The following is an 18,096-nucleotide window of genomic DNA, read 5'->3' as shown; positions in this document are numbered from 1 at the left end:
CTGCAGAGAGAGTGGGAGAAGCAGGCTCCCCACTGAGCATGGAGGCCAATGTGGGGCTCAATCCCGGGACCCCAGGATCATGACCTGAGCAGAAGGCATATGTTTAACAGACTGAGCCACCCAGACCCCCCACCCCTTTTTTTAACGTAGGCTTCACCCTGGGCCTACTCATGACCTGAGAACTCATGACCCTAAGTTCAAAACCTGAGCTGAGATCAAGAGTTGGATGCTTAACCAACTGAGCCATGCACCCCCAGAGTGCTTCTTTTAAATTATAAATCAGATCGTGTCAGTTCTCTGCTGAAAACCTCCAAGACTTCTCATTAAACTCAGAATGAGATCTGAAGTCCTGATTGTGATATACAAGGCACCATCTTCCAGAAATGCCTCTCATTTCTCTCTACCACTGCTAGAATGAAGGCCAAACATTTGGAAGATCTAATGAAAGATCCTAGGTGCCTTTTCAGTCTCTCAAGTCAAATGGTCTAAGTGGATAAAGGAGAATGGGTAACAAATTCATGGGTAGCTTCACTTGGTACTTAAAATCCTATTATTTTAATTTTTCTGTGAAGTTTATAATTGCGACCATCTCAAAGCATGTGCAGTTTTTTTTCTTTCTGTAAATTATAGATTTGCGAGCATAAGCCGTTTATGTGGAACTGCAGACAAGTTCAGTTTTTTTTTTTTTTTTTTAAAGATTTTATTTATTTATTTGAGAGAGCGAGAGTGAGAGAGAGCAAGCACATGAGAGGGGGTAGGGTCAGAGGGAGAAGCAGACTCCCCGCCGAGCAGGGAGCCCGATGTGGGACTCGATCCCGGGACTCCAGGATCATGACCTGAGCCGAAGGCAGTCGCTTAACCAACTGAGCCACCCAGGCGCCCGACAAGTTCAGTTTTTAACTGTGGTTATTTCTCTTGCTCAAAATTTTTTTCATGGTTTTCCATTGCTGTTTAAATAACATCAAACCCATTAATGAGGTATTAAAGTTAAGTTACGATAGTACTGTAAGGTACTATAGACAACTAGAAGGTAATAGTCCCAACTTTTTTTCATTTACATGCTCACTTCTCATTTTAATTATATTCTACACTCCAGCCAAACTAAGCTGTAATTCCTGCCTCCTTCTTTGCAAATGATGTTCCCCTCATCTGAAATATCTGCTCATTCCCTCACCTTGTTTTCTTTGCCTAGCACACATTTTTTAAATTAAAAAAAAATTGTGGTAAAAATACGTAAAATTCACCATTTTAATTATTTTTATGCATTTGGTTCCACGGCATTAAATACATCTACATTGTTGTACAACCATCACCGCCATCTATCTCTAGAACTTTTTCATCATCTCAAACTGAAACCCCGTGTCCCTTAATACATCCCTTTTCCCCGCTCTCTCCCCAGCCCCAGGTGACCACCATTCTACTTTCTGTCACTGAATTAGTCTGTTCTGAGTACCTCCCAAAGGCAGAATCCTACAACATTGGTCTTTTTGTGTTTAGCTTATTTAACTTAGCATAATGGCTCGGGTTTCATCTGTTCTGTTGCAGGTATTCGAATTTCATTCCTTTTTAAGGCTGAATCATGTTTCATTGTATGTCTCTACCACATTTCGTTTATCCATTCATCTGTTGTTGGACGCTTGGGTTGCTTCCACTTTTTGGCTGTGGTGAATAATGCCGCTATGAACATGGTGTGCAGGTATCTGTTCAAGCTCCTGCTTTCCATTCTTTAGGGTATATACCCAGACCTAGGAGGCCTGGATAAAATGGTAATTGTGTGTTTAATTTTTTGAGGAATCATTGTTTTCCATAGCAGCCTCACCATTTTACTTTCCCACCAACAACACACAAGGATTCCAATTTCCCCACATCTTGCCAACAGTTGTTTTCTGGGTTTTTTATAATAGCCTGTCATATTCTAATGCATATAAAGTGAAGTGATACTAGCACAGATTTTTCTTTTCCTTCCTTGATCAGCTGGAATCTCAGCTCGCATTGCTTTGCAGTGTCCTATGACATTTTTATCTACTACGCTCTAGTACTTCTATACATATCTTGACTGCCCATTTAAACCATAATCCTTTTGAGGTCAAGATACTGGTCTTGTATTGGTCTAGGGCGAGGATAACAGGAGCCCTAGAGGCATTTACTGAGGGCCTAACTGGCTCATTAGCTTTGATAGAGAATGTTAAGACAGCACCACTGAAGATAAAACATTTGCTGATGATTTATTTTAATGAGAGTTTGGTTTTCAAATGTGCACTACAGTTAAAATAGAGATCAAGAATTAGTGTACTGTAGCTGTGAGAACAAGGCCAGATTAGGTAAAGGAGAGAGTAGAAAGGAAACCTTCACCTTGAGGCCGGGGATGTGAAAGGTACTATGTGAGTCCATCTACCATTACTTGAGGAAGGAGTTGTAAAGCAGGATATTGTGGTACATCTAGCCATCTCTGGATGTCTGCAGAGTCCCCCCTCTTAACCATTTCTACACCACCTATCAGTAATAAATAGCTAACGTTTTTGAGACTGACTGACTCTTTGCCAGGCTCCACTGTAAAGACTTTGCATGTGTTAACCTTCTTTAATCCTTATAAACTCTGTATTTTACAGAAGAGGCAACTGAGGCACAGAATGGTTGAGTGAATTTTAAGTGGTGGATCTATAATCGGAACCTAGGCAGTTTGGTTCCAGTGCCTGTTCTCTGAATCACCATGGTCTGCTGCTGCTTGTTAAGGATTTTATAAAATTAACTAACCATTTCATTAAATAATAAAATATTTACCTTAACACAGTAATATATGCATATAGTTTAAATAGTCAAGTAGTACTAACAATAGTACTATTAGGATACTGCTAGGGTTATAACGATATAGTGGATCTCTCCCTACTTCCCCAGTCTTCTTTCTTATAAGCAGTAAGTTTTGTCTCTTAGCTTTGTTCCAGCATTTGCTCATCTCCCTATTTCTGTTTTACATATTATCTGTGGATGAGTGATGGACAGTGCCATCCCCTAGCTTTTCCCTCTCTTGTCCCCACAGTGTAGTTATTTTGCAGGTCGTGGTTAAATCCATATTCAGTATTTACACTCAACAAACGTCATACACAATTTGGGATTGTCGTATATTGTCCCAAATTGTGATTGTTAGCTTTCTTACTTTTTTGCCTTTCCTGACATTGTTGCCTTTTAAATTTTTTCTCCAGTTTCTTCTGTAACTATTGCTGATTCATCCCATACCATCTAATAGCTTCTCAGCATAACTTTCTGTATTGTCAGTCACATCAGATAATCTCAGTTCATGTATTTTTGCAGTTTCTGTATACCCCCAGATGTGGAAGTTGAACCTTCATTCTAAAGGTTTGGAGAACGTCCATTCTAAAGATCTTTTTACCTTCTCCAGAGAAACAATCTCCAGTGTCCCAGTCTTCTGTTGAATGAGGGTGGGTTGTTACCCAGCACTGGACTGCAGGAGGGGATCCCCGTATCTAACTGCATCTCAAATAGCATTCACCCAAACGCCCACCCCCATTCCCCAGTTGCAAAGATCCTCAGGGCTGCCAGTTCCTGGGCCTTTGGGTAATTCTGTTGTATGAACAGGTGATTAGCCTGGCTTTCCCCGAGCTGGCTTAGGATTCAGCTTTCTAGAATCTCTTCAGTCAATTATTACTCATCTATTTACTTTTCTACTTCCAAATTTGTGTGCTATTATTCCTTCCTTTCTCTCTGTCCTTGTGGGTTTTTGTGTCTAAAAATAACAAAAACAAAACTTTTTTTTTTTTACTTAGTGTTAGATAAGTTTTGGGCAGGGAGTGAAATTGGATAAACTTACTGGAGAAAACTACTAACATGTAGATTATAAGAAACAAAAGAAATAAAAAGCACTTATATAATATCACCAACCAGAGAACCACTTTTGCCATTTTGGAGTATATCCTTTCAGTCTTTGTGTGTGTACAAGCTAAGCAGGTAGGAAATAGATTATGCCATATATAGTGTGTGTGGGCCATCTTTTACCATGGCAAGACCTGTAAATGCTGTTTTTACAAACTATTATGCATGCATTTTCTGTTGTCCTTTGGCATTTTCAGTTTATTCTTACACTGGTAATACACCAAAATCACTGTTTGAATAAAGAAGATGTATAGGACAAACACTCATTAAAAAAAAAAAAATTTTGCTTTAGCCGCCTTTATTCAAAGCTCAGTGTTAATATTATTTTGTGCCCTGGTGTTGATTTTTAAATTAGCTGTACTTCATTGTGCTTTTATTTCATCCAGCCTGCAGATGGCAGAGTTGTTTTATTTTTAACAGGTATTTTAAAGGTTAATTATATTTAATGAGTTCTTGCATTGGACAGAGAGGTGATTAAATGAACAGCATCTCTCCCTATTAGAAAAGAAGCAAATTAATGTGAAGAACAGGGAAGCACACTAAGAAGATAATTTACTTCTTCACTTGGTCGATCTTCACAATTTTTTATGTATTTGGATAATAGTCGTATAAATGGACGAGAGCCTGATGCTCAAGCAGTATCATATATAAACTGCTGAATTTCCTTAATTTCTTTAGTCACAGTAATGGAACTTAGATCTGTTAAATTCTAACTAAAATTTGGGTGTATTTTTGAGTATTAATTGAAATAACTGATATGACCGTGGAGAATAAAATACATTGCCTTTATTCTTTTTTTTTTTTAAGATTTTATTTATTTATTTGAGAGAGAGAGACAGAGAGAGCATGAGATGGGGGAGGGTCAGAGGGAGAAGCAGACTCCCTGCTGAGCAGGGAGCCCAATGCGGGGCTGGATCCTGGGACTCCAGGATCATGACCTGAGCTGAAGACAGTCGATTAACCAACTGAGCCACCCAGGAGCCCACATTTCCTTTATTCTTATTCATAGTTGTGCCAGGTTATTAGTAGGAAATATAACTGGTGCGCATTTCAAGGCCTCCTCAACTTGACAGAAGGAAGGTAGTAGGACAGATGTACTGCTTACTGGAATGAAAAGGGCAGCTATATTTAATTTCTGTAATAAAATTAAAAATATTAGGTCTAAGCCAAAATTCCAAGAAGTCTAGGAAAAAGCCCCTACTATCTGAATAGAATTGACAACAGCCATAGAGGGCAGATATTAATAATGTGCAGCCTGTCATTCAAAGCTGATATGATTGCATACTTACTTTCCCACTGGAAAAATACATTTGGAAAAGATATGTATAATGTTCCAGTCAAAAGAGACTATACTAGAGTGAAATATGTACCATTATTAGTAAATTAATGTTTATGTTTTGAAGTTATTTTCTGGCATGAGAATCCAAGGGTAGATTGGCTAGATTAATCAGAAAATGCATTGCACATTTTACTTTCTACAGTAAGCTAGTGTAATCAATCAAGAGATAGTACCAAATAAGAGAGATGTCCAAAATGTCTTTCTCTGGTTTTTGTAACTTTCATTTCAGAGTACGGATAGTGATCTATTACAGAATTTTTATATTTTATTGTCATTATTCAGAGAAGCAATTTCAATTCATCCTTGAAAGGTAGCTGTGTGAGGAATGATTATGTCTTTTTATTTTTAAAATATGAAAATTTTTGAGTTCTTGATGTGGTAATTTGGAAAATAATAAATACAAAAGTTTCATAATACAGTCCTTAATGTCAGGAATAATGGAAATGTGAAGGTCTCATAGGTGAGAGATTATAATAAGAGATAGAATCATAAAATACTATGAATTGTATCTTGGCAGCTGGAACCAAGGTATAAAAATACTGAAGCGAGATTTTGTTTTGAAAGACTTGATTTAGTGTTTGTCATAAATTGGAATCTGGACATAGAATCATTGAAGTCCATTTATTTTGTTGCTTTGAAGTGGAACTCTATTTGATATAAATTTCATATGTATGTGATTATGAAATATTCTATCTCATAACACCAGCCTTGAACTTTTTAATGGAAGCAATATATTTGGCCTTTTTTTGAAGCTGTGTTTTTCAAAAAGAGGCTGACCTCTTATCATGGTGCTATTAGAAGGTAAATTTTTTATTTGCTTTTTTTTCTTTTTTTTTAAATCCCATTTGTCACTATGAGCTTAAAAAAATTAAATGCGGAGGCTTGGACTTGCTAAACATTTTGAAGGCAAATGTTTTTATTTGTTTTCTACATCAAGCCATGAGAAAATGAAAGAGGCACATGCAACATAATGTAAGGGGTAAGAAAGCTCATTTTATTGTTTTTAAATGGGGTTAGTTTATCAGGCTTTGAGCACTTTTCATGAATTCTTGCAATAAGCATAGGCTTGTTACAGTTTGGATTTGGAGATGTATCACTAATGTTAAGTTTGCCTGTGTGTGTTGTGTTTTCCCTAAATGTACGTCCCGGAATTCTAATTCAGAGTGGAGGGGGGTGGGAGGGATGGGGCGGCTGGGTGATAGACATTGGGGAGGGTACGTGCTATGGTGAGCGCTGTGAATTGTGCAAGACTGATGAATCACAGACCTGTACCTCTGAAACAAATAATACATTATATGTTAAAAAAAAAGAAGAAGAAGAAGAAGATAGCAGGAGGGGAAGAATGAAGGGGGGGAATCGGAGGGGGAGATGAACCATGAGAGACGATGGACTCTGAGAAACAAACTGAGGGTTCTGGGTGGATGGGTTAGCCTGGTGATGGGTATTAAAGAGGGCACGTATTGCATGGAGCACTGGGTGTTATACGCAAACAGTGAATCATGGAACACTACATCAAAAACTAATGATGTAATATATGGTGATTAACGTAACATAATAATAAAAAAAAGGAAAAAAATAATAAATATAGATAAACTATGGAAAAAAGAAAAAGAATCTCGTACTCTGGTGTTGTATGGATGGCACTGCACTGAGGTCCTGCATAGTAGTTTGCATTCCTTTCTATCCATTCAGTATCTTCATGTGCCTGTTTTAGTCCACGAGGACTTACTTTACTAAAGAAAAAAATGCGATAATGTTTTTAAGCCATATTACAGTTATGGTTTGAATTTCAACTAGATGGAGCTGGGAAATTAAATGAAACTGTTGAGGTCATTACACAACACATGAATAATCTGAGGAGAGGAAGTTTTTGAGAGACATAATGCCCAGGTGTTGATGGCCCGTGTTTACCAGTCTCTTCTGCGCTGTGTTTTAACATAAAATCAGGTGTTAATAATAAATACATGGCTTATTAATGATACATTCATTATTAATAAATCTCATTTATCAGGAGTTAGGAAAGTCATTGTGGCTATTTTTCCTCCCTTATTTTTAAGATATCATGCACTTAATGATTACCTGCTTTCTTCTACATTCAAAATATTCATTGTCAGTAGTAAAAGTGGTTTCTTGATACAGGAATTTTTTTAAGCCCAAGGTAGGGAAAGGACTTATTCGGAAATTTGACTGAAGATATGTTCACATGGATTTGAGATGTCTGATTTGCTGTGTTTGAATTTCTCGGTGAGTAGGCTATAAATTTCTGGGTGAGTAGGCTATGAATAACCAGTGATTAATTGATCCATATTTGTAAGGATGAGAAGTAGGGCAGTGTAGTAGAGTATAACCTTTAGAGTTAGGCAGGAGTAATTCAGATCTCTTAATCAGTGACTTGTAGTTGTCTCATTGATGAAATGGATGTGTTGACTTAGAGTTTGGTTTGAGCTCCACCATTGTTGGGGTATTAGGAGTGAAAGTTCTACTTTTCTGTCCTTCTTAGAGTTTGGTACCCATTGAGAGAGAGGCAAAAAAGTCAGATGGGGATCCAAGTAACAGTTTCAGTGTGGTGGTTTTGTTGGATTAGAGGATGTGACTTAGATCTGTGGCCTTCTACGGTTGGGCTTCCCAGCATAACCCATGTTTAGACTTTGGGCTTTTGTTTGAGGAGAATTCATGTATATAAAGCAAACACACATACCTTAATTGTTTCCTCACGCCCAGTGGGCCCTGATGGCAGGAACAGAGGTAGGCCTGCTATCTATCTGCCTTTGAAAGGCAGATCCACTTAGGACTTGCACAAGAAAGAGCTGAAAGGAAAATGCAAGTTCCTTAAGGCAGGCAATTCTTTTTTTTTTTTTTAAGATTCTATTTATTTACTTAGAGTAAGAGAGCACGCTAGAGAGAGAGAGAGGGAGGGGGCGCCCGCATGACTGGGGGGGAGGGGCAAAGCCAGAGGAGGGGCAGAGGCAGAGGGAGAAGCAGACTCCCCGCTGAGCCGGGATTTCCCAGGACCCTGGGATCATGACCTGAGCTGAAGGCAGACACTTAACCGACTGAGTCACCCCGGTGCCTCGAGGCAGGCAATTCTTTTTTTTTTTTTTGAGATTTTATCTATTTATTTGTCAGAGAGAGCACAAGCAGGGGGAGCGGCAGGCAGAGGAAGAAACAGGCTTCCCACTGAGCAAGGAGCCTGATGCGGGACTCGATCCCTGGACCCTGGGATCATGATCTGAGCTGAAGGCAGATACTTAACCCAGGCGCCCCTGAGGTAGGCAATTCTTAAGAGAAAATGAGGAAGAGGCTGAGGCAGGTATGTGTGCTTGGTGGAAAGAAGACAGTAGCTTCTCTCCAAATGCTTTGGAGATGGAATTCCTTTACCATGAAGCTGTAGGAACTCTCTGCTTGAAGTCACAGTAAATTAGTTGTTTCTCAAAGAAAGTATTTAACATCCTTTAACATTAGTGTTCAGTTCCCTTGCTTTTAACCCTAAAACGTCAATGGAAAAAAAGAAACCCTATCCTGTGCTCGTCCACATTTGAAATATATTAGATGTGCTTTATAGTGTTTTGCTTTTTTTGGGTCAGAGGTTTGAATAATCTGAGGAGAGAATGGGTTCTGTGGAAGGTTTCAGGGAATGTAATTTCTTACTATGGCTACTGCTAGGAGCTGGTATATGCTATTAACTGCTTTATTAGTATAAACTTTATGTGAATTTAGTGTACAGCTGTGTGCTCTTTGAGTGTGGTCCTGGGCACTGGGCGACTTTTGGGAAAGCACATCTGGACAAATATAGAGAGTATGTCCTTTTTTGATATCCAAGGAGAAAGTAGCTGTGTTTCATTGAGGGGTCACCCTGGTTTGAGTCTACCTTTTTGGATACCTAGTTGAAATGTTGTATGGAACACAATCTGAGATTAATTTAACTATGCAGGTTCGTTTGCCTAGTCCTCTTTGACTAGGCGAATCTTTTTCTTTCACGACTACCAGCAAGAACCTTTGGTTCTTGAATAGTGTAATAGTAGAGGAAAATAAAAAATACAATCAATTGCTTAAAGTCTAATCTTGATTACTTTGTTGTAGGTTATCAGAGTCCTAGTTTTTTTTTTTTTTTTCTTATTTGTCTTTTCCTTTGGTCATTTTACTTGTAAATATTTTTTTGCAGTGACAAACGTGAAGAAGGAGGTGAAACATAAATCAGGTTTTTTGTTTTTTTTTTTTAATCTTGCAAGCATCTGGCTTGAAAATACACATGACTGGGGAACTATGAAAAAGGAATTGAAAGTATTCCAAAAAGAATTTTATTTAAAAAAAAAAAGTGACAATTCTGTGTTTCCATACTGTTTACTGGACACTTAGTTTGACCACTTGGGAGTCTTTTAGATTTTGGAATATTTTCTTTCCCAAATTGAATTTGATTTTAACGTATTTGAACTTTCTATTGACGCCTCATGAGGTGCTTTTTTTTTTTTTTTTTCTTTGTGGCTGATCTTTCCTTTTTCATTTTCAGCTGATCCCATTAAGATACTGATGCCATCACTGTCTCCTACGATGGAAGAAGGAAACATTGTGAAATGGCTGAAAAAGGAAGGTGAGCGAGTACACTACTAATGCCTTGTGTTATTTCATCGTTTGGGGGTCTTTTCCAATCAGCTGCATTACACAGCACATGAAATAAATCACATCCTCCGCTAGTTAATCTAAGTTTGTTTAAATAAACTTTCCCGTGGTAATGTATAATGTAGCAAAGGTTTTCTGGGTTCAGCCTGTATCTTTTCACAAGCAGAGAATGGTAAAATATTTTGAGGCTTTTTTTTTTTTTTTTAGTTTTAGTTTTTATACTTAGCTTTTAGTGTCAACATCATAAATTTGTTGAGCCCCTTAAGTTAATTTGTGGTTTTATGATGATGTTGTCTGTGTGTGTGTGTTTCCTGAGGCTAAGCAAGTTGATTATAAATTTCATTGGCAAGAACAGATAATAATAATAGAGAAAACTCTCAAAAGAAGAGCAGAAGAGAAGGATTCCAGCCCTACTAGATAGTGAAATGTATTATGCCTCTATAATACAGAGGGACAAAGGAACAATTAATGTGGAGGCATCTGGAGAAGGAGACTTTATATTGCTGGTGGCTGCTCTCTTTTCCTTTTTCCCCCCACTCTGGTCGTTGCCACGTGTTGCGGTAGAGTTACCTTCCCCCGTGCAGGTATTGACTGGGGACAGCTTTTTTCGGCACTCGATGTAGCCGTCTTTCCCTGTGCTTTAGTCATTCTGCAACATGTTAAACTTTTGTGGAGGAAAGAGGATGAATCACCAGTCCCTATTAGAGATTACAGAGAAATGGACCAGATGAGTTCCCTGTAGCCATTATTACGCTTCAGCTTGAAAAATGGTGAACCAGGTGTTAAAAACAGAAAGAGGGGAGCTTATGGATGACATGGCTTGGAATGCCATATCTGATTCCAGAGACTAGCCCTGGCGAGGACTTGTATGTGACTCAGTGGGCACAGATGTCATCCAGGCAAATGCTGGTATTGAGTGGTCCAGTCTAGTGCTTGTGAAATAACACTGAAGAGTTTAGGCAGTGGGCAGGAATTCAGTCTGACACTTACGCTGTGATTCCAGGGGATAGAGCCATTCATGGTATCACTTTTGCCAGTGATGACAGATACGGGGATTGGGAAGAAGGCTACAAGTATTTACTTCTGAACCGTAGCCAAATGAGCTTGAGAGTTTAGGAGAAGGCCTCAGTTCTTTGAGAGAGACTGAGGTGCTAGGAAAGGCAGCAAGATAGATTACAAAATGGACCTCACAGCAGGAACTTGGGACTATGGATTAGATCAATATGCAGGTTAGGAGGTGTGGTACAGTGAGGCTATCCAGATGACCATGACTAGTTACCATGTCTGGTTGGAAGCATTACTTAATTCTGTTCCTCTCTGGGGAATATGTCTTGATCTGTCTCCTTTCCCTTTTATGACTAGCATAGTAATTGGAACACACCCAGCAGCATAGTAAGTAGTTGATCAGTAAATATATTGGTGGGGAAGAGTAAGCCAAAAGCAGGAAATGTGACAGGGATCTAAGAGAGCTTTGCAGATGAGGTACTGTTTGACCTGGTCCTTGTAGAATACATGGGTTTTGTTTTTAAAAAAAAAAAAAGTGTGAAAGGGCATCCTGGATAATATAAACAATTCGGCAAAATCTTGGAAGTGAGATGTCGTAACATATATTTTGGCAATTGTAGGTAGTTCAGGCTGCATTAAGGGCATAGTGTGTGTGAGGTCAGATAGGTTATAGGAAGGATCTTGAATACCAGTCATCAGTTTGTCAGTCTATAAGGGTCTTTATCCTGAAACTAAGATGTATCCACACTCACAGTTATTTTATAGGAAGTGGTTTCTGTGTGCTTTCTTGAGCCTTGTTAGTAGCATTACACTGAATGGAGCAAGCCCTGATGGCAATCTGGTATCAAGAGCAAACTATAAGTCATTTAAGTAGCCCCCTTTGCCCACTCACATTTGAAAAGTCAACCCTGAGGACTTTCAGTCACTATGACCATCTAAGCAGTGGGGTAAGGCTTCTGATCACTACTGGATAGAAAATTATAAAGCAAATTTCTTAATGGTAAGTAGTGCTTAAATACAAGAAAGGGGACTCATCAGATGGTAGCAGCATCTACAGTGGTGAGTAGGAGTTGGAGCCATGTGCCACACGGGGGCCTGAGCTGGAAGAAGAATAAATGAGATTGGGAACAGGTATTTTTGAGGGGAAGAGGAAGGGAGCTGGGGGAGGGGAAATCAAGAAGTTAGGTTTAGGCTTTGATGTGGTAAATTTGAGATGCCTATTAGACATTGAAGCCAAGGTGTTGAATAGGCGATCGGTTGTAGGATTTGAAGTTCCTGAGTGAAGTCTGACTCGGAGATAGAAATTTGAGAGTCATCAGTATATGGATGGAATTTAATGCCATATGATAACAGGCAAATTCATTTATTTGACTTGAGATCTCTATGGAATAAGAATGCCTACTCCCTTGAAAATTTGCTTTCATAGTCCTGTCCTCATGAGGCTTTGAGGTTCACATCTATAGTACTTGCATTTTCTGGGAACCCACAAGCAGAGGTAAAGTGGTTCTGGGCTGATAATCTTCCTGGGTTACCTGGCAGAAGCCATTATTCTGGAAAAACTCAGCCTCTAGTCCAAGCCATATAAGATTCCCAGATAAAGTCCTACTTATGAAGAGTCCACAATCTCAAATTTAATAACAAAACAGGTCTAGATCTATAAGAACTTCAGTTAATTGGAATTACTAGATACATAAAACTATTTGAAATGACTAAACATGTAAGAGAAGGAATTGAAAATCTGAAAAGAGGCAGACACTCGCCAGAAAGTCTAGGCAGATTTGAAAAGGACAAACAGAACTTCTAAGAATGAAATCTTTTATCTCTAAAATTAGAAAACGAAAAACTCAAGGTTGTGTTAAAGTGTAACTGAGCAAAGAATTAGTGAACAGAAGTTCAACCTGAGAAAATTAGTTTGCATGTAGCCGAAAGAGATAAAGCAGTAGAAAATATGAACAAGAAGTTGAGAGATGGGGAATAATATGAAAATCATCCAGTAATCCAACAGCAGGAATTCTAGGAGGAGAAAGAAGAGAGAATGAGAAAAAGGTAATATTCAAGGCAAAAGTGGCAGAGAATTTTCTAGAATTTGAGGAGGACATAGATCACATAAATGAAAGAGCCAGTGCTTCATTAGGAAGCATTCTGAGCAATTAGCTCTGCATGACTGCTGTCTTTTAAAATAATCACCAATATCTTAAGAAAGTTTCACTTTTACAAATAATGTAATCAATTGGAATCTATTTTTAGGTTTCTTTTTCCTGATGAATTACAGAGCTTTGGCTATTTCCACATTCAGTATGACAGAGTGTTGGTGTCATTACATAATGATTCAGACGCAGAACAGCCTTTTAGGGTTATTATAAAAAGATTAAATTTTTTCACATTTTGAGACAAGTAGATAAGGATTCTTTGGACCACATTTATCTTTCAGACTTATAGCTCACTGGCAACCTGATAACTTATTCACATCCATTAGAATAGGGAGAGTATGATGGAGAGCCAGGAGACATATGGTCTCATCATTCTGTTCTTTTTTCCTTTTCATGACAATGTGCTATTTTCACATAGGACAAGCCAGGATACACTGTAAGCCCTTGGAGCATGTTTCCCTGAAGGTTGTTCTTAAAATTGTGTTCTGCCAACTGAAGAGAAATGTTCCTTTACTAATATACTATAAATAATTGAGAGTAATCTTAATCTTTGGTGCTCAGTAATTCACCATCTTCTTTCTTTAAGTTGATCATGTTCATGATTTCATTGTGATCTTTTGAGCATAACTTCTTTTCATTAACATTTATGTACAGTATGCATGTGACTATATGTCTAAGTATGTCTGGGGCTTGATACATTTATGATAACTTGGTTCAGTCATTCTATATTAAAAACATTTCAATTCTTGCATCAAACTCTATGCATACCATTTTGTCCAGCTGTCTCCTGCAGCTTTTTTAAAACTGTGTTTTAAAAAAAATTGATCTTGAGATTTTTTAATGCATGGTCATTGTTATTTGAAACAATGAGTTTAGACCTTCAGATGTTAAGAGGATTGAATTTTTGTTCATAAAAAAGAACAGTGTTATATCTAATTATAAATTTAGTTTATTTTTAAGGCTAACGATCTTAAAACCGTTAATGGATAGCAGTTTGGTCTTACAAACTTTTAACGATTTCTTGAAAATCGGAGACTCTGTAATTCACAACTGTTATTACTAATGCTTTGGGGGGGTGTTGGGGGGGTGTGTTTTAAGCAAAGGTGATAAAGGTGCAGTGAAAGGAACTCTGGCCTGGAAATCACAGTTTGTCTTTTGGGGTTCCCACTCTGCCATGAAATATCTGGGGGTGAGTTGAACTAGTTAAAATCTAAGGTATATTCCTGGCTTTAGAATTCTATGGTAACTCAATTTCATTTTGTTTTGTTGGAGTCTCGGAAATATGCAATAATATGTACATTTTTTCCCATCTTTGTTGATCTAATGATTGTTAACAAAGCAGTTTTATAATGAATAGTACAATACTTAATTTCAGTCTGGGATTAAGTAAGGAGTATGCATTGTAAAATTGGTGGAGAAGACACTTCAAAAGTGATAGGTAACATGTACAATGTCAGAATCTCTTGAAAGGTGAGCTGAACTGTAATTTCACATCTTTTTTACAAGTTTGTTATTTGGAGAGAAAAATGTGCTTCAGATATTTTCAGTTTAATGAACATGGATATAGCTTATTTTTTCATCAATTGAAATCAAATCTGTTAAAATAACAAAAGGAAGAAAATATTCTTGTTTCCCCCCTTTTGTGAGAGAATATTTGAGGGTATGAAAAACACTGTTTTCTCTCTGAGATATCTTAGAGCATACCATGAAATACTGGAAGAGAAGTTGGTTGAGGTAGTCCCGCAAAGTACTTACTTAGTGTGTGGAACTTCATCAGTGATGTTTGCTGCTGCAGCTCTTGATGTTCTCCCCCAGAGACTGCCATTTTATGTGGACGTTCCTTCTGTCATGTGACTGGGAACTGCGACTATCTCAAATAGCTTTTGTACAAGTCTTTAGACTAGATCTCATTAATGTGGATTATACAGTTCTGAAGTAAAACTGTTCGGAAGGAGTTCATCACTGTTGGAAGTGTTATCACGAGGTACTGTTGTGGAGTCACATGGGTCTCTGGATTCTGCTGAAGAAGAGCTCCCGATGTCTGTTGTTATTTCTGGGGATTTGTATCCATGTTTGTGGTGCTAAAATGGAAAACTTTTGAAACATGCATTTCATAAATAGCTTCACCATTTTTTTCAGTCTATTACTGTTTTAGCAGCTTTATTGAGATACAGTTTACATACCATAGATTTTGCTGATTTTAAGTGCACAATTCCATGATTTTTAGTTAAGTAGAAGAGTTGTGCGACATCACCAAAATCCAGTTTCAGAACATTTCTGTCACCTAGAAGATCCCGGGTGCCTGACTGCAGTCACTTCTTTCTCCCATCCCTAGTGTGATCTGCTTTCTGGCTCTAAAATTTTGCCTTTCCTGGGCATTTCGTATAATAGAATCCTATAATGTGTTGTCTTTTGTGACTGGCTTCTACCATTTAGCATGCTGTTGAGGTTCATCCATGTTGTAGCCTGTATCAGCAATGCCTTCCTTTCGTTGCTGAACAACACTGCATCTATGCTTTTTACATTTATTGTTCGTATTTCTTATCATGTTAGGATTTTAGAATTGGTGGGTGCAATTACTGATTGCCATTTTATTTAATAGAACTTTCTGTGGTGATGGAAATGTTCTGTGTCTGCCCTGCCCCATATAGTGGGTGACCCCGAGCCGCATGTGTGTTGAGCACTTGAAAGGCAACATAATAAAATGTAAGGGGCCAGAAGGATGTAAGGGAGGTTAACTTGGCCCAGCCATTTCCTTCTCAAACTGCTACTCCTGCCTTTAGCTCTCAGGTCAGGACCTCAGATGGCCAAGGAGCACAGTTGCTGGGGGTCTTTGGTCATGCAAATAATAATTTTTATTTGTGTAATGAGGTGAAAAGGGTTGACAAACACTGACTAGGGGCCCCTCCTCTGTCTTCCCACACTGCTGTAAGCCCTTATTGGGTGGGAAGGCCGTGGCCTGCTTGTTTGTACTCTTCAGTTACGTTAAGAACTGCCTTGTACAATGTCATTTACCTACTTAACTAGTATTTGTTGTGTAAACAATTGAATTATTTTTCTCAAATCATAGCTGTCATTATGCTCCAACTTAGCACTAAGAAGAGGTTTTTTTCTTTAATGTTCTTGGTCTTAAAGATAAAAGCTAGCTCTCCCCCACCACTACCACCATATATACCTTTTATATAAAGACTTTTATTCTTAACTTTTGCCAGGACAAAATTATTTTGTTAAAGTCACAGGATGTATTTACTTCATAAACATGACCGTTGTGTTTGATCAAGACTATACTTCATACCCAGAATTTAAAAAGAGAAAGGGAAGCCTCTGTAACTCCAGGCCTCAGCTCCGACAGCCGCCCATCTGGACAAAGGAACCAACGATGATGCTGGCTTCGGTGCTGGGGAGCGGCCCCCGGGCGGGCCTCTGCTCTGGCCCCTCCTGGGGCCCGCACTCTCGCTCCGGGCCCGCTCCACCTCGGCTGCTGACATGCACCATGAGGAGATGGGGCAGGGACACTGCAAAGCTGCCGTCTCCTGCAACACAGGCAGCTGAGGGTCTGTCACCCCCCCGCCATCCATGATGCTCTGTCCTGGCTTTTCATTTTCAGCCTTCTCCTTTGGACTACAAACTCTTCTTGTTGTGCTTGTAACCAGTGCTTAGTAGAATGCCTTATATATTAATGTATACTAATTGTTGAATGATCTGTTTGAAATGAGAGTATCGGATAGGGAGTGAGAATGAGTCCTGGTTCTTAATGGTTCTCAATAACATACCTAATGTTTTTATCTAAAGATGTTGTGAAGTGTTTGAAGATGTATATGAAGAGTTAACCTAACATTTCCAGTTCCATGATCTTTTTTTTTTTAACACCTATGCATTCAAAACCTAAGTAATTTGGTCAAGATTACTTGTGTCAGAGCTTGGAATCAAACCTGTGTCTGAGTTCTAATACTCTGTTTCACAGCTTTTCTCAGTTATAGCACTAACTTGTTAATTAATCAAAGCTAAAACTGAGGATATTTAGAATCATCATGGCTTATTATTAGTCTCAAAATTTTCTTTTGGTGTTTACATTATGTTTGATTATTGATAGCTAGTACCTTAGTTTCATAAAATTAGGGGTAATGTGCCCTTATATAATAATGCGATGTTTTAAACTGTGCTATGGTTTCTGGGGAAATTTCACTGTGTAATGGATTGATCCTTCTCTATGTTTCTTTCCATTCTCTCTCTCGGCATCCTCATATAGCAAATATATATGTCTGTGTTATGTGAGTAGGTGTACATATAATTAAAACACCATAAAAAGGAAATAGGCTGCCCGAGATATTAACTGTTAGAAGCATGCTACAAATCAAATGTTAGAACCAAATGAAATATAATGATAGTTTGATGTAAACCTTATGATGACATGAGGATTTGTGAAATTACTATAGTTTTTTTCCCTCAAGCGTTTTCAGCGCAAACTCATTATGTGTGAAGCACTAGCTGGAGTCCAGGGTAATGAGGTAGAATGTAAAACACTTAAGATGTGTCCTATTCCTGTTGTGAAGAAGCTCACAGCCTGGTAAATAGAGGAAAACCCAATTGAAAAAAAAAAACAAATAACAGTAGCTACATAACATTTTAGAATGCAATTTGTAATTCATTTCAAATTAATTACAACTGTTGTAGGAATTCAGGAATAGGAACAAAGTCATCTAGATTGATCGATGGCTGTCTATGGTTTGTTTTTTTTGTGGGGCTTTATTTTTTTATCTATGGTTCTTAAAGGGTGTTTGGAATTTGTGGTAGGTGGACACAAGTGATAAAACGTCATCTTACTTTTTTCTTTTTTTTTAAATTTTTTATTGTTATGTTAATCACCATACATTACATGGTTAGTTTTAGATGAAGTGTTCCATGATTCATTGTTTGTGTATAACACCCAGTGCTCCATGCAATACGTGCCCTCTTTAATACCCATCACCAGGCTAACCCATCCTCCCACCCCCCCTCCCCTCTAGAACCCTCAGTTTGTTTTTCAGAGTCCATCATCTCTCATGGTTCATCTCCCCCTCTGATTTCCCCCCCCCTTCATTCTTCCCCTCCTGCTAT

General features: G+C 38.3%; 1 protein-coding gene across 4 annotated transcripts in view; it reads left to right on the top strand.

Annotated features, from left to right (window-relative positions):
- PDHX (pyruvate dehydrogenase complex component X) overlaps positions 1-18,096 on the top strand; it is a 120,801-nt gene that overhangs the window by 60,762 nt on the left and 41,943 nt on the right. For all 4 annotated transcript variants that reach the window (XM_044919659.1, XM_044919660.1, XM_044919661.1 and 1 more), the window contains one exon: positions 9,735-9,815. In XM_044919659.1, coding sequence (XP_044775594.1) covers positions 9,755-9,815 — 61 coding nt within the window. In that variant the 5' untranslated portion in view covers positions 9,735-9,754. The remainder of the gene's footprint in view (positions 1-9,734; positions 9,816-18,096) is intronic.

Source organism: Neomonachus schauinslandi, chromosome 11 (genome assembly GCF_002201575.2).
Source record: "Neomonachus schauinslandi chromosome 11, ASM220157v2, whole genome shotgun sequence".
Taxonomy (NCBI): domain Eukaryota; kingdom Metazoa; phylum Chordata; class Mammalia; order Carnivora; family Phocidae; genus Neomonachus; species Neomonachus schauinslandi.
This window is presented reverse-complemented; position numbering and strand designations above follow the sequence as displayed.